The 15,429-nt window shown below is 43.8% G+C and overlaps 1 protein-coding gene across 1 annotated transcript; it reads left to right on the plus strand.

The window, feature by feature from the left end:
* The first annotated feature begins 88 nt into the window (after nucleotides 1–88).
* CCT5 (chaperonin containing TCP1 subunit 5) lies at nucleotides 89–15,199 on the plus strand. The gene is made up of 11 exons (XM_045393533.3): nucleotides 89–246; nucleotides 4,013–4,073; nucleotides 4,535–4,699; nucleotides 5,821–6,019; nucleotides 8,268–8,460; nucleotides 8,543–8,692; nucleotides 10,921–11,040; nucleotides 11,690–11,875; nucleotides 12,583–12,720; nucleotides 13,332–13,512; nucleotides 14,844–15,199. Exons 1-11 carry the CDS (start codon nucleotides 142–144, stop codon nucleotides 14,969–14,971), a joined length of 1,626 nt encoding a protein of 541 aa, XP_045249468.1. The 5' UTR covers nucleotides 89–141; the 3' UTR covers nucleotides 14,972–15,199.
* The last annotated feature ends 230 nt before the right edge of the window (nucleotides 15,200–15,429 follow it).

Below are 15,429 nucleotides of genomic sequence, written 5' to 3' on the forward strand. Positions count from 1 at the left end.
TAGTCTCAGTTAAAATATAAGTCCCGCGCGTCCTGTGCTGCGCGTGCGCAAGCTTTTGGGTCCTCCCGCGAGAGAAAAGTGCGTTCTCGCTTCCGTAGCGGTCTCCGCCGGTTGGGGTAAAGTAACTCCGGCTGCTCCACCATGGCGTCTATGGGGACCCTCGCCTTCGATGAATATGGGCGCCCTTTTCTCATCATCAAGGATCAGGACCGCAAGTCCCGTCTTATGGGACTTGAGGCCCTTAAGGTAATGGCACAGGGACCTGTTCGCGGTGGGCTGAGGGGAGGCGGCCGAGGCCGTGGCTCTGCGCCTGCGCGAGCTTAGGAGCCGCTGTGCCATGTGCTCCCCGGAAAGGTCGAGAATCCCCGTCTCCCGGCAGTCTCCGGCCGCGCACCCGGCTCACTGAGCTCGGGAGAGGCTAGCGCCTAATCCTGGGCTCGGAATGTGGGGGCCAGCCAGGCTGGGCCGCCAGCGCCCTTCGGAGCTGGGCGGGGCCGCTCAGTCCGGTCGCCCGCGGGAGCGAAGCGGGACCGCCTCCCTGCCCGGCCCCTCCAGCCTGACGGCCGCGTGGGGCTGCGCTCCTGTGGGAAGGCGCCGGGGAGATGCTCCGTCACCTGTTGGTTAAGGCGCTGCTGCTTAACCCTGCGCTGGTCCACCCGCAACGGCCCTTCCGTATTCTTTGTCACTCGTAAAGGTGTGGTCACTTACAGGGTATTTCATTTCTGAGTGCTTTTTTGCCCACCCTTGAGGAAAAATAGCGAAGAGTGAAAAACGGACGCACAAAACCGTAATGCAAGGCGGTGTGCGGTGAGAAGGACAGCTATGGAGAGAGTTCTGATAAGCGTAGTGCTGGAGGACAGCGTTAGATCAGGGGTGAGAGCATTCTAGGGAGAGGAAACGTAGAAGTAAAGGCTTGGGCAAGAATGCGCATGGCACGTTGTAGAGTGGAAGAGCCACCCGGTTTTAATGGAGCACTGAGGCTATTGAATGCCCAGAATGGAAAATACGACGTTTTCCTTGGGGAAGAAGGGGAGCCACTGAGGGGGTTTTGAGCAGAATTTAAGTAGAGCTGCACTTCAGGCAGCAACGCTTGAGATGGACCAAAGGGAATAAGGAAGCCCACAGGGGTTAAAGAAGCCAGGGCAGGGGTGCAGGTAAGAAAGGGTCATCTGAGCACCAGATGTTGACAGAAAATGCAGAGGAAGGGACACTCCGAGAGGGCCTTCAGGGTTTGTTATAAAGTGAATTCCTAATGGACCGTTCCACCAGGTCTCAGGTGTCCCTGTTCACTTAATGTCTTGGAGGTTGACTTACGCAAAGTTAGAAACAATACAGTTCCCCCATGGACTCTTTGTTTGACTTAGCGCAAGTTACACAACGTCTTGGAACCTCCTTTTCCAGTGGAGGTGATACGCCTCCATAAAGCTGAAGACTTGACAGTGATATTCAATGGAGTGACTTAGAGGGGCTGCACAGTGGGTGATCTATGGCAGGCACTCAGTATTTGTTTCCTTTCTAGAAAGAAAAAAGTTTCAAGCTACTTGTATTATGTATCCTGTTTTATTTTTCACTTACAGGGACCTGCAGGGAAAGTAACATCCAGTACACACACGCAGTATAACAACATATCTAAAGCTATAGGTTGTTTTGCATCAGCCATTTTGTTCTAACTGCATGCATTTGTGCCCAGAAGTCTCACACTCTGAGATAGTTGTTATTTTTCCAAAACTGGGGACTTGGTCCCAGAGCAGTTGAGAAATTGTTCTAAAGAGCAATTGCAAGCAAAGATCAGCACCATGGTTCAAGGCCACCTCTCGGAGTCAAAGCCAGTGGTCTAGAGCAGCATTCTCAAGCTTGACATTATTGACATTCGAGGTCAGATCATTCTTTGCCGTGGGAGCTCATTTGGACAGTAACGTGGGTGTTTAAATCTCTTTGGATGCTGTGGGTAGGCATCCTTTGAGTGTTGAGGCTCAGCAGTGTAGGGATATACACTTGCTTCCTGACCTCATAAAACGTCCAGCTAACTTGAAGAACCAAAATATATAGAAATTGAAGGCAACAGTGAAAGAAATGTATGGGCCTTGAACGTTTTGATGGTAATGGTCACGATTCTTCTCTGGTCATTTAGAGCTTTAAAGGTAATATGTATTTTGTTGAGATTCTTCAGTTGTTTAACACTTAACTGTATAATATTTCACCTTTAAAATGCAGGCATTGACCAGGCGCAGTGGCTCAGGCCTATAATCCCAGCACTTTGGGAGGCTGAGGTGGGTGGATCACAGGATCAGGAGTTCGAGACCGGCCTGACCAACATGGTGAAACCCCGTCTCTACTAAAAATACAAAAATTAGCCGGGTGTAGTGGCATGCACCTGTAATCCCAGCTGCTTAGGAGGCTGAGGCAGAAGAATCGCTGGAACCTGGGAGGCGGAGGTTGCAGTGAGCCAAGATCATGCCACTGCACTCCAGCCTGGGTGACAGAGCAGGACTCTGTCTCAAATAAAGAAAAAAAAAGTGCAGGCATTAGTTGGCTTAGGAAGGAATCATATTCTAAAACCGTATAATCTAAAACAGAGCAGGCTAAGTTTCCAGGCCAGCCAGCATAATTCTGTTTTGTCCATAATATGTATTATGGTTTGATGTTTAGACTCTTCCCTCTGGAAACACACAGAACTAGCAGAAGGAAGAAAAAGGTTTTTTCCACTTTACCGTGCGGTAGAGCAAAATATATCTCGGGATTTCGGGATCTCTCCTATTTGCCAAATTCTTTACATCCTTTTCTTTCTGCCTCTTGCTTTCTCCTAAAAAAATAATAATAATAATAATTTCACTCAATTTGGTAGCTAAATGTGGGGAAAAAAAAAAAACAGGTAACTTTTTTATTATCACTTTGACAGCTACTTCACCTTCCTTAAGAGGGCCAGTTGCGGGCCAGGCGCGGTGGCTCACGCCTGTAATCCCAACACTTTGGGCGGCCAAGGCGGGTGGATCACCTGAGGTCAGGAGTTCAAGACCAGCCTGGCCAACATGGCAAAATCCTGTCTCTACTAAAAATACAAACAAAAAAAAAAAAAAATGAGCCAGGTGTGATGGCGCATGCCTATAATCCCAGCTACTGGGGGGCTGAGGCAGGAGCGTCGCTTAAGCCTGGGAGGCGGAGGTTGCAGTGAGCCAAGATCATGCCACTGCACTACAGCCTGGGCAACAGAGCAAGACTCCGTCTCAAAAAAAAAAAAAAAAAAAGCCAGTCACTAACTTTGATCTATAAATATAATTATTGGGATTTCAGGTGGGTGGAGGAAGATTTTTAACGCAAGAACATTTTTTCTTTTTATTTTGTAACGGGGTCTCATCATGTTTCCCAGGCTGATCTCAAACTCCTGGCCTCAAGCAATCCTGCCTCAGCCTCCCAAGTAGGTGGGGTTACAGGTTCTAGCCACCGCACCCAGCTCAAAAGATTATAACTCTGCAGTAAATCCAGTAAATCATAGTGTGACAATGAGGTGTTGTATGTTTACAATTGGACTGTTTCTCATGAGTACAGGCCCCTTCTTATCTGCAGATGTGGAACCCACAGATATAGAAGCCTGGATGCAAGGGACTTGAGCATCTGTAAATTTTGGTGTCCTCAGGGGCTCCTGGAACCAGTTCCCCATGGATGCTCAGGGATGACTGTGTTTCACAGTGATCTTGCAAGGCCTGTAAGGTCATGGTCATACTGTCCCTGTTCTCAGCTGTAAATGAGCTGGTAAAAGAATCTGTCTCATTAATGTGTTGAAAATTCAGTGAGATAACACAAAGCACTGAGTTCTTTTTCTTTTATATAAGAATTGCTTATTAAAGCTGGAGTTATAAATGTTATAATACTTAGACCTGTCTGTTGCCCCTTAAATGTAGAAGCTTCTAGAAAACAGAAACTAAATCGTAAGTGATTTTTAATCATCAGATGTGTGCTTTTAACCATTGAAATTGTATGTAACAGTGTTTGCTTTTTCTGTTTGTTTCATTAGTCTCATATAATGGCAGCAAAGGCTGTAGCAAATACAATGAGAACGTCACTTGGACCAAATGGTAAGAGTCCACCATTCCATGTTTTTAGCCAAAGATTTAAATCATAAAACTGTCAATACAAACCTCTCTACAGAAAGGTGGAGTATTGAGGGCAGCATCTTACTTCTTTAACACAGCGAAAATTTTGTAGTGTATCTCAGGTTTCTCAAACATGGTTATAATCGCGTGTAGTTTTAGGTCGGGCCTTTTTTTTTTTAACACGTTTAATATCATTTCATTAGCATTTTCCAAATCATAGTTGTCTTGAGATTAATACCATACTTAATGATGCTCCATAATTTTTTGCCATTTGTGTTAGCCAATCTCAAAATGCCTTCACGCAGCTATTATTTTGTGTATGTTGAAATATTTGCATATAATAAATTGCATAGATAAGAGCTGGGTGCAGAGGTCTTTTTTTATAGTTTGTGATATTGGTTGCCAGTTGTTTGCCCAAAGCCTACTAAATGTTGTCTTTTTAGGGCTTGATAAGATGATGGTGGATAAGGATGGCGATGTGACTGTAACTAATGACGGGGCCACCATCTTAAGCATGATGGATGTTGATCATCAGATTGCCAAGCTGATGGTGGAACTGTCCAAGTCTCAGGATGATGAAATTGGAGATGGAACCACAGGAGTGGTTGGTAAGAAAAGACAAAACATCCTTCCTTTCTCATTTAAGAGATGTCATTTAAGACTACAGGGCTAACATGCCTGCCGAGATTGTTGTCTCTGAATCAGAGCCTGAGGAGACAGACAAATCCAAGGTGAAGAACACGCTACAAAACAAATGCCCGGGACCGTCAAAACTGACAGTGTTAAAAAAGAATAGAAAGAGGCCTGGGGATTGTTAGGCAAGGAGAAATCTGTAAAGATTGATTGGGCGCTGATTTTGTTTGTCTTTTAAGCTCTAAAGGAGGTTTGGGAAAAGTAGAGGAATTTGATTATGGATCATGTACTACAATGCTGAGTTTCCTGAGCGTGACCGTTGTATTGCATATGTGTAGGAGAATACCCTTATTCTCGGCTGTTTGCCTCAATACTTAGGAGTAACATGTCATGGTTTCTGCAACTAATTCTCAAATAGCTGAACAGAAACAGTTTGTACATGTAGAGAAAATGTGGCAAAATGTTAATAAGTAAACTGGTACTCATTTTAGTATTGTACCTTGTTTTTTGTAGATTTGAAATCTTTAAAAAGTTGGGGAAATTGAAGACAAAATATCAGTAAAGTTCTTTTCTGCAGATGAAATTTGAATTCATTCATTTAGCAAATATTTACTGGATACCATTGTATGCCAGGCACTGTTCTTGGTGCGCTTGGAGAGCAGTAGATTTAAACAGAATTCATCTATGTGACCCTAAAATGAGGAGAAAGGAGGATGGGGGTGGGGGGAATAAATAATAAACAAATGTTTTAGTCTTATCACCAGGATGAATTTCACTGAATAGACCTTGGCGCATGAAACATAATAGCTTTTTACCTCTTAGAAAAATGTTCTTTTTACATTATATTCTTGTTACATTGTTTACATCACTGAGGGTTGAATGTTCGTCTATAAGGGGACATGTGTCCTATTAGACCTTTGCTAGAACCAAAACAAGAGGCTTTCTTTTAAAAATAGATAGCTTCTGCCTCTAAGATGACTTCCAGCTTAATTCTGGAAGCTTTTTCTTTCCATGACAGCATCTAACTTGTGCTGATTATACTAAAAGTGAAGTTTTGTTGTTTTCCTAAACTGATTGTCTGCTGGTTTGTTTGCAGTCCTGGCTGGTGCCTTGTTAGAAGAAGCGGAGCAATTGCTAGACCGTGGCATTCACCCAATCAGAATAGCTGATGGCTATGAGCAGGCTGCCCGCGTTGCTATTGAACACCTGGACAAGATCAGTGATAGCGTCCTTGTTGACATAAAGGACACCGAACCCCTGATTCAGACAGCAAAAACCACGCTGGGCTCCAAAGTGTACGTTTTGGTAGACGATACGATCACACATTTGTAGAGGCAGCTTGTTTGCCGTCTCTTAAAGGCAGCACAAAATGACCACTGGTGGATTTGTGTTGATTTTATGATTTCTTTCAGTTACTTGGTTTTGCTTTGTTTTTATTGTAGATGTAGATACATGCATTTTGTATTGTAGTTGAGAACTGAGTTTCTAAGTTCATGCATAAATCCCCTTGACAATATTTGCAAAATGTAGTTATTTTAATTTAGTAGAATAGATTGTGTTAAAAATCAGTCAGGGCTGGGTGCAGTGGCTCCTACTTGTAATCTTAGCACTTTAGGAGGCCAAAGCAGTAGCCTGCTTGAGCTCAGGAATTCAAGACCAGCCAGGGCAATATAGTGGGACCCCATTGCTACAAAACAAAAAACCAGCCAGGCATGATAGTGCACTCCAGAGGCTAAGGTGAGAGGTTGAGGCACAGCAAGCCATGATCATGCCACTGCACTTCAGTTTGAGCAACAGAGCGAGACCCTGTCTCCAAAAAATACTAGAAAGGGTCCTACCTGGAGCATATGTGAATTTTCTTTTTTTTTTTTTTTTTTTTTTTTTTTGAGACGGAGTCTTGCTCTGTCGCCCAGGCTGGAGTGCAGTGGCGCGATCTCCACTCACTGCAAGCTCCACTTCCCGGGTTCACCATTCTCCTGCCTCAGCCTCCCGTGTAGCTGGGACTACAGGAGCCCACCACCGCGCCCGGCTTATTTTTTTTTTTTTAAATACATTTTTAGTAGAGACGGGGTTTCACCTGTTAGCCAGGATGGTCTCGATCTCCTGACCTCGTGATCCGCCCGTCTTGGCCTCCCAAAGTGCTGGGATTACAGGCGTGAGCCACCGCGCCCGGCCAGGATATGTGAATTTTCATAACACTTTCTATAATTTCTTTGCTGGGGAGCCACTGGGGGGGGGGGTTCCCCTTTTTATTCGGCAAATTGCCGATCCAAAATTATGATTTAGTAAAGAGAGTCTTGAAAGTGACTTGTCTCTGGCGTTTTCAGTGTTTGCATACTACCCATTTGCCAGGCTTACTGCCGGGTCTTTTGGGCACTGAGACACAGGTCTCCCCCCAGGAGACTCTAGGCAACCTCAACCAAGGGGTGCACTGATAATGAACCACGACAAAGACTTGAGGTCTGTTGCCATAATGTAACAAAAATCCAGTGTAAGCTGCTTTATGGCATTATATTAAGTCAGTGAGGTTTTCAATTGTGTGCTTGTGGTGGTTAGCAAAAAGGAAGGAGGGGTCTTCTCAACTCAGAGTAGTCAGAAAAAATGTAGGAAAAGTGTCTGCTTCTGTTGCCTTTTCCCCTGAGCAAAGCCTGTGTTAAGGCAGAAGCCTTCAGCAGTGCTTGCTGTCCTCCTGTAACCACAGATCTCAGCAGAGACTAGCTCCCTAGGCAAGAGTGAGTACTCTACGGGTAGCCTTTGTCATAAGTGTAATACTATTTTCTCATGAAAGGAGGACAGCATCATTACTTGAAGTGTACAAATCTATTTTCTTGTTGCTTTATAAGTTGGCCCTGTTCTGTTTACGAGTATTAAGTTGTCTACTTAAGATAAAACGTTTACTTTCATGGTTCTCTTTTATAGATAATCTACGATTTCAGACATTATTTCAAGTGCTAGGTTTCCCTAGTTGTTTTTCTTGACTCTAAAATGAATTTATTGAGCAGTCTATTCACATGTTTGAAAGCTTTCAAAAAGGTAACATCCTTCATCTGTAATGGATGTTGTGGTGAATTCTTAGAAAGTGAGCAGCCCTGTCCAGTCCTTTCACCTCCCGATTAGTGCTACGCTTCATTGATATAAGACTGACTTTTCCTGAGTGATTACTTACCTTTCTCATTCTGTTCTGAACTTGTGAAATAGTAACAGTATTCTGTAGAAGTCGTGCATTCTAAGACCTTAGATCATGCCAGACTACAGTGGTTTCTTGAGTACATTCATAATGGAAGGCAATAGTAAATTTCAGAGTTAGCGAAAATAAAGATGTGATTTTTTTCCCATGTAAGTATACGGTCCTCTTTGGGGCTCATGGATCACAGGTTAAGAATCTCTGCCCCAGCCTGTTGAAAATGCAGGTTGAGATGGCATTCCCTTTTAGAAGACTCAAAATATTTGATTTATATCTTTGAGTAACATTGTATCATGTGGCCTGCTTTGGTTGTAGTAGTTGTGAAACCAGTGAAGTTTGTTTTGTGGTGTTTTCATCAGGGTCAACAGTTGTCACCGACAGATGGCTGAGATTGCTGTGAATGCCGTCCTCACTGTAGCAGATATGGAGCGGAGAGATGTTGACTTTGAGCTTATCAAAGTAGAAGGCAAAGTGGGCGGCAGGCTGGAGGACACTAAATTGATTAAGGGCGTGATTGTGGACAAGGATTTCAGTCACCCACAGATGCCGAAAGTAAGCCATTGCATTTCACAGCTTTGCACTGTTGGTTAACTCTTAATTCCACCAATTAAAATGTCTTTATGTTCCCCCATAGAAAGTGGAAGATGCTAAGATTGCAATTCTCACATGTCCATTTGAACCACCCAAACCAAAAACAAAGCATAAGCTGGATGTGACGTCTGTTGAAGATTATAAAGCCCTTCAGAAATACGAAAAGGAGAAATTTGAAGAGATGATTCAACAAGTAAGACTTACCAGAGTCCTCAGTGGAATTTAAACTCCCAAAGGGTACAGTTAGTTAGGTTTGGTTAGTAAATATGTGTAGTCTTCCTTCAGTTCTAAAACATACACAGGAAAAAAACAAATCACATAGAAAAGCATAAACAGGGAAGAATTCTGATTTTGTCTTAAAATGGTAGCATGTTCAGGCTGGGTGTGGTGGCTCACACCTGTAATCCCAGCACTTTGGGAGGCGAAGGCAGGCTGATCATGAGGTCATCAAGACCATCCTGGCTAACACGGTGAAACCGCATCTCTACTAAAAATGCAAAAAATTAGCCAGGCGTGGTGGCAGGCACCTATAGTCCCAGCTACTCAGGAGGCTGAGAAAGGTGAATCGCTTGAACCCAAGAGGCAGAGGTTGCAGCAAGCTGAGATCGCACCATTACACTCCAGCCTGGGTGACAGACTGAGACTCTGTCTCAAAAGGTAGTATGTTCAGGGTCCTGAAAGAAGTGACCCTGTTAACTAAAGCCATGTTTTCAGTTGTACATATTATATTTGCTCTCCTGGACAAATTTAATGTAGCTTACCTTAAGATTTCTGACTATACATTTTAGACAAGAGTTAATGAGTAACTGGAGTTAAACCAGAATGCACTTACAGTAATCCCAATTCTTTGCTCGGTTAAGTCTAGTTTGGGTTCATGAATACCTTAGCATAGGTGTGCTTTCTCTCTGACCTACCAACTCCTCTTTGGGGGCTGTGTCCTTGGGAGTTGAAAACACCGGTACTCAAGAAGACAGGAACATGTTGGTTAGAGCATTATTTATCATAGCAAACCAACTAGAGACGATTTTCATGTCTGTTCCTGGGAAAGTCATTGTACTTACTCATTGATGATACAGTTCTTTGTGCCTACGACGTACCAGGCTCTGTTGTAGGCACTAAAGGTACAGCAGGGAATGAAGCCAAGCTCGTGTTCTTGAGGCACAAATAGGGGAAAGATGGGTACAGCTCCATTACAGACACTGGTCAGAGACGTGACCTGTAAGGAAAGGCCAGCATTGAGTGAGAGCAGCGCCCCTAGGGGAGGAGCATTCCAGGCTGAGGACAGAAGGGGATGCTGTTGAGCCAGGAACGTGTTGGCTTCTACAAGGAACAGCCACCCTCAGGGATTGGAGCATGCTGGCAGGAGCTTATGCATAAAAGGCCATCAGTGGTCATGAGAATGGTGGCTCAGCTGCGCTGGCAGGTCAAAGATAAACTGAGAGGCCAGGGATGTTACTGGATCATGCTGGTGAGGCGCAGGTTGCTGAGAATGAGAAAGGAAGGGGGATGGGGCTAGATGCTAAAAATGTTCAAGAATGAGAGGCAGGGACCCAAAGAGGAACATTGTAGGTGACTGAGGAGCAAGAAGGACCCGTCTCCTGTTTTGAGCACGTGAGAGGGAAAGCAGCTGCCATCTGAGGAGGGTTGCAGGTGCAGGCTGGTTTTCAGGGGTTGTATAAGGAGGCTGCTGTTCTGGACTGAGTTCAGAGGGTCAGGGAAGGAAGAGAGGGAGAGCCAGGCAGTAGCAGGTGGTCTGGGAGGCCTGATGGAGACAGGTAGGTGAGAGTTGCGGGGCATGGCGTGGCAGTCCCAGGTGGGCACCAGAGGTGGGGTGGGCAGCCGGATCGTTGCCCTCCTATTTGGGAAAAGTCACTTTGCCCTTTGCAGGTCGGGGTGAGGGTGCTCCTTACAGGAAGCAGGGTCGCCTCTGTGGGCGCCTGATTTAGTTTGTATCTGTGGATCCACTGAGGATTGTCCATCTAGGTGAGATGGGCAGGTTGCAAGTGGTTCACAACATTGTGTGTTTAAAACATACTCAGATGAAACTACTCCGTAGGTATTGGTGACAGGACAGAGCTGTTAGCCATTTCCCCCGTGGTTGGGAAAGGTATTAGCTTTGTTTGTTGACATTTCTGTTGACTTCGCATCGTTTTAACAATAGGGTTCAGCATGAATTACTGCTTGTGGTTTTTAAAGCATCTTTAGACAATGAGGTGATCCCCATTGATAAAATACTCACTATTTAGAATTTGGAACTGACAGAAAAGTGGACACTTGTCTATTTCCTTCTTTCTCCTTCCTTTGGTTTTGTGTTCAAGTGCACATGCCTTACACACAATTGTGCCTCTCCTTTTTTCAAACATTATAGCAAAGAATAAATACCCACTTTCTCTTAATACAATTGCGGTGTTTCTTTTCCAGATTAAAGAGACTGGTGCTAACCTAGCAATTTGTCAGTGGGGTTTTGATGATGAAGCAAATCACTTACTTCTTCAGAACAACTTGCCTGCGGTTCGCTGGGTAGGAGGACCTGAAATTGAGGTAGGTTGCTCCACATGAAGAGACTTTGAGATGTAGGGGTTCACCTTATGTGTTGAGGGGTGTTTTGATAGCCCTGCCTTAAATAACTGCATCATACCAAGGCTGGGAGATGAGGGGAGGGTGAGCTGGGAGAGAGGAAAGCGCTGGAATCTTTGTTACTGTTTGGTTAACAGTGCTGTGTGTTTCTGGTGTTCCCTGGCATTTTGAAATTATCTCCCTGTGTTGTCTCACTTGGCCCTATCGTTGACTTACTAAGGCTGGAAGACCTGGTCTCATCCAGATACTAACGGCAGTCCCGGGCAATGCTGCCTTGGTGGTTCTCACTGCAGCACAGTGCAAGGAACATGCAGGCTGGGTTCCCAGAGAGGGAGGGCTGCACAGAGGGGAGATGAGGGCATGAGCTTAGGGGACAGGCGCAGGGTGATAGATCCAGGCAGCACCAAAGCCCCAGATCAAATCGCCCAGCTCCTCAAGAGCCTTGTTACGTAACAAGGTGCTTTGGGTTGAACTGAAGATGTTTTGGTCAAAGTGGGGCAGCAATTCTAGTGAACAAGGGGGTCTTAGATCAAGTTTTGCTCATTTGTGCCCAGTTTTGAAAGTTAACTTCACCAGTACTGTCTTCATCCTTCTCCCTGACCACCCCGATTAGCTGATTGCCATCGCTACAGGAGGTCGCATCGTCCCCAGGTTCTCAGAGCTCACAGCCGAGAAGCTGGGCTTTGCTGGTCTTGTACAGGAGATCTCATTTGGGACAACTAAGGATAAAATGCTGGTCATCGAGCAGTGTAAGAACTCCAGAGCTGTAACCATTTTTATTAGAGGAGGAAATAAGATGGTGAGAATTCAACTATTCGTCCTATACTATTGCTTATTTTGCTTCATGGTCTGGTTTTTTTGCCTGTATATATTTAACAGAGACACAGTCACCCTAAGAAAAATAATCATGTTTCTCAAACAGTGATGTATCATGGTTAATTTCACGAGGCACATTTGCCTTTCTGCTGTCCTTATAGTGTACAATATACACTATGAGATTTTTATATCTTTTTAAATACTTAAACACAGTTTAAATATTCGAGTCTTGGATTTTAGAATGTTGGGTACAATTACCTTAGGGGTTGGTTAAACTGCTAGTCCTAGCAACATAAGAATCATTTTAATAACAAATTACAATATGGTATTCCCAAGGATGACTTACATCTGTCCCTAAGGTAGAAAAAGGGAACCCAAGTGAATAACCATCGACGATCTTTGTTCTTTGAGAATGAGTTGTAGCACATTGTGATAAATCTTTGCGAGGTTTGTCGGTTTTTGACTCTTGCTTAACCGTGTATCCTAGAATGAGTCACTGGCCACCTCTGCCTCTTGAATTTTATTAACTACGTTACAGGAAGGAAAGCTAGAAAGATACAGATCATCCGATAGTGGAGGCCATCTAACTATTAGAGCACAGCCTGTCTGTCTTTAAAAAGGTGCCAGATACTTGCCTCTAAATTGAATAGATCTTGATCACATTAATTTAGGCAAAGCTGTTTTCCTTAGATCATTGAGGAGGCGAAACGATCCCTTCACGATGCATTGTGTGTCATCCGGAACCTCATCCGTGATAATCGTGTGGTGTATGGAGGAGGGGCTGCTGAGATATCCTGTGCCCTGGCAGTTAGCCAAGAGGCGGATAAGGTAAGGGATATGTGCAGACTTAGTGAAAGACTTGGGCCTCGCCGACAGTGGAGGCTCTGAGGCTGCAGAACAGCGAGGTGCTGGATGCAAAACGAACAAAAGCATCGTGAGCTGTGTGTAGGTGACAGGTGTTTTAATCTAAGTTAATTCCCATGTTCCTGTATTCAGATTCAGGTTACCATAAACTAGCATTTCTCAGCTGTTTTCAGCCAGTTCATTCTTAAAATAATAAATCTCTGGTCTTTTAATGTTATGTGAAATTCAAAATTAGTAGTATAACTTAAAGATAAGTCGTAAAAGCTGCTGTATTTTGAGACATCTCTCATGTATGTATACCCTCTGCCCGTATTCTGTAGTGACATTATAATATTCTGATAGATACAAAAATAGAGACAGCCTATTCTTTTTTATTTTTTAAGTTCTAGGGTACATGTGCACACCGTGCAGGTTTGTTACATGTGTATACTTGTGCCATGTTGGTGTGAGAGACAGCCTATTCTTCAAAGTCTTTGTGAGCTGACTTTTCCAAGTATGTGATACAGTGTTTTCAGGGTGCTGCTGGGTTGTTTTGTTTTGCCAAGTGCACTTACCATACCTCCGTACCTTTCCAGTGCCCCACTTTAGAACAGTACGCCATGAGAGCGTTTGCCGACGCGCTGGAGGTCATCCCCATGGCCCTCTCTGAAAACAGTGGCATGAATCCCATCCAGACGATGACCGAAGTCCGAGCCAGACAGGTGAAGGAGATGAACCCTGCTCTTGGCATCGACTGTTTGCACAAGGGGACAAATGGTGAGGAGCTGTCACACCTCTGCGTGCGGCGTCTGATTTAAACTGAATAATCATCCACTGTGTGTACTGTGAGATGGTGGTATCTTTTTAAATATGTAAAGCCACTTCAGGTGTTCAAATCCTGGATTTTAGAATGTTTGATTGATTGCCATAGGAATTGGTTAGACTACTAGACCTAGCAACATAAGACTCATTTTAATAACAGTAAACTACATACGGTACTATCACCAAAGATGACTTAGGTTTTAATCTCTGGTTTTGGGGAAGTAATGCCATATTGCTGTTTTTACACAAATGTCTGTCAGTGGACAGCGTATAAAACAGCTCTGAAGTGGGCTTTAGTTCACAGGTCACTGTGTGGTTAATCCAGCACACTGGAGTGTTTTCTAAATGTAATACTATAACCTCTGTAGCCCAGCTCCCAAAAAGATATGGTGACTGTAGCTTGTTGAAACAGTGGTCCCAGGCATTTCTGTACTGAATCAGGCCATGTCTGTAATCCATCCACAGAATGTGACAGTTTGTTTTTGCTTAAAAGTATAGGTGGTACATTCTGCTTTCCATGCTCATATCCCAAGAGTTTCAAAAATAGCAACTCTTTGTGAGGCAAATATTTAATGTTTCTAACTTGAATGCTTGGTTGTGCTCAAATTTAGCATTTCTAGGGCCGGGCTCAGTGATTCATGCCTGTAATCCCAGCACTTCAGGACGCCAAGCTGGGTGGATCACCTGAGGTCAGGAGTTTGACACCAGCCTGACCAACATGGTGAAACAGCATCTCTACTAAAAATATAAAAATTAGCTGGGCCTGGTAGCGGATGCCTGTAATTCCAGCTACTCAGGAGGCTGAGGCAGGAGAATCGCTTGAGCCCGGGAGGCAGAGGTTGCAGTGAGCCGAGATCACACTATTATACTCCAACCTGGGTGACACCTGTCTCCAAAAAAAAATTAGCATTTCTAGATCTTTCTTGGAAATATCTTACATTTCAGCTATGGTCGGATTCACTTACTTTAGATTTCCTAAGTTAGGGTATGGTTACTTTGTGGGATAAGATGTTACTGAAAAATTTCACCCTGTAGCTAGTCATTGAAGAAAGCCCTCTCTCAACAGCTCTCTCTACCAGGTTCGAGTTCCAGAGTGTCCTTGGAAATAATGAAATTACATTCATCTGAACATGAAATAGAACTGAAATTAGTGGCCTCCTGCTTGGCTTCCAGGAGCTTGTATTTCTTAAGTCTTACTGTGATTCCATAAACCAGAAAGTCAGAGCTTGTTATTGATAGTTTATTGTATGCTATTTTAGGATAATCAATTTCCTTGTATTTTTCAGATATGAAGCAACAGCATGTCATAGAAACCTTGATTGGCAAAAAGCAACAGATATCTCTTGCAACACAAATGGTTAGAATGATTTTGAAGATTGATGACATTCGTAAGCCTGGAGAATCTGAAGAATGAAGACATTGAGAATACTATGTAGTAAGATCCACTTCTCTGATTAAGTAAATGGATGTGTTGTGATGTGTCTACAGTTATTTATTGTTACATCCTTTTCCAAACACTGTAGATGCTATAATAAAAATAGCTATTTGGTAACCATAGTTTCACTTGTTCAAAGCCGTGTAATTGGGGTACTATCTCAACATGCTTTTGTATTCATTGTATTAAAAGAATCTGTTTAAACAACCTTTATCTTCTCTTCAGGTTTAAGAAACATTTATTGTAACAGTAATTAAATGCTGCCTTAATTGGAGGGGTTTGGGTGGATTTTTTTTCCCCCTCAAAATAAGCTGTAGGGACTATTTTAACAGCTTAAACATGAGCTCTCAAGATGCACTTTCGTATTGAGAGGAATATGGGCTTGATCCTCTTCCTATCTAAATGGGTGGGCCCTTTGTAGAGGGTCCACCACAGAA

The sequence above is a fragment of the Macaca fascicularis genome, chromosome 6 (assembly GCF_037993035.2).
Source record: "Macaca fascicularis isolate 582-1 chromosome 6, T2T-MFA8v1.1".
Classification (NCBI taxonomy): Eukaryota; Metazoa; Chordata; class Mammalia; order Primates; family Cercopithecidae; genus Macaca; species Macaca fascicularis.

Bases quoted from the DNA above. Each gene is read 5' to 3' on its own strand.
- CCT5 (XM_045393533.3), top strand. From the start codon at position 142: ATGGCGTCTATGGGGACCCTCGCCTTCGATGAATATGGGCGCCCTTTT. The intron at 4,700-5,820 runs GTAAGAAAAGAC...GTTTGTTTGCAG, and splicing joins TGGAACCACAGGAGTGGTTG to TCCTGGCTGGTGCCTTGTTA. The intron at 8,693-10,920 runs GTAAGACTTACC...TTTCTTTTCCAG, and splicing joins TTGAAGAGATGATTCAACAA to ATTAAAGAGACTGGTGCTAA.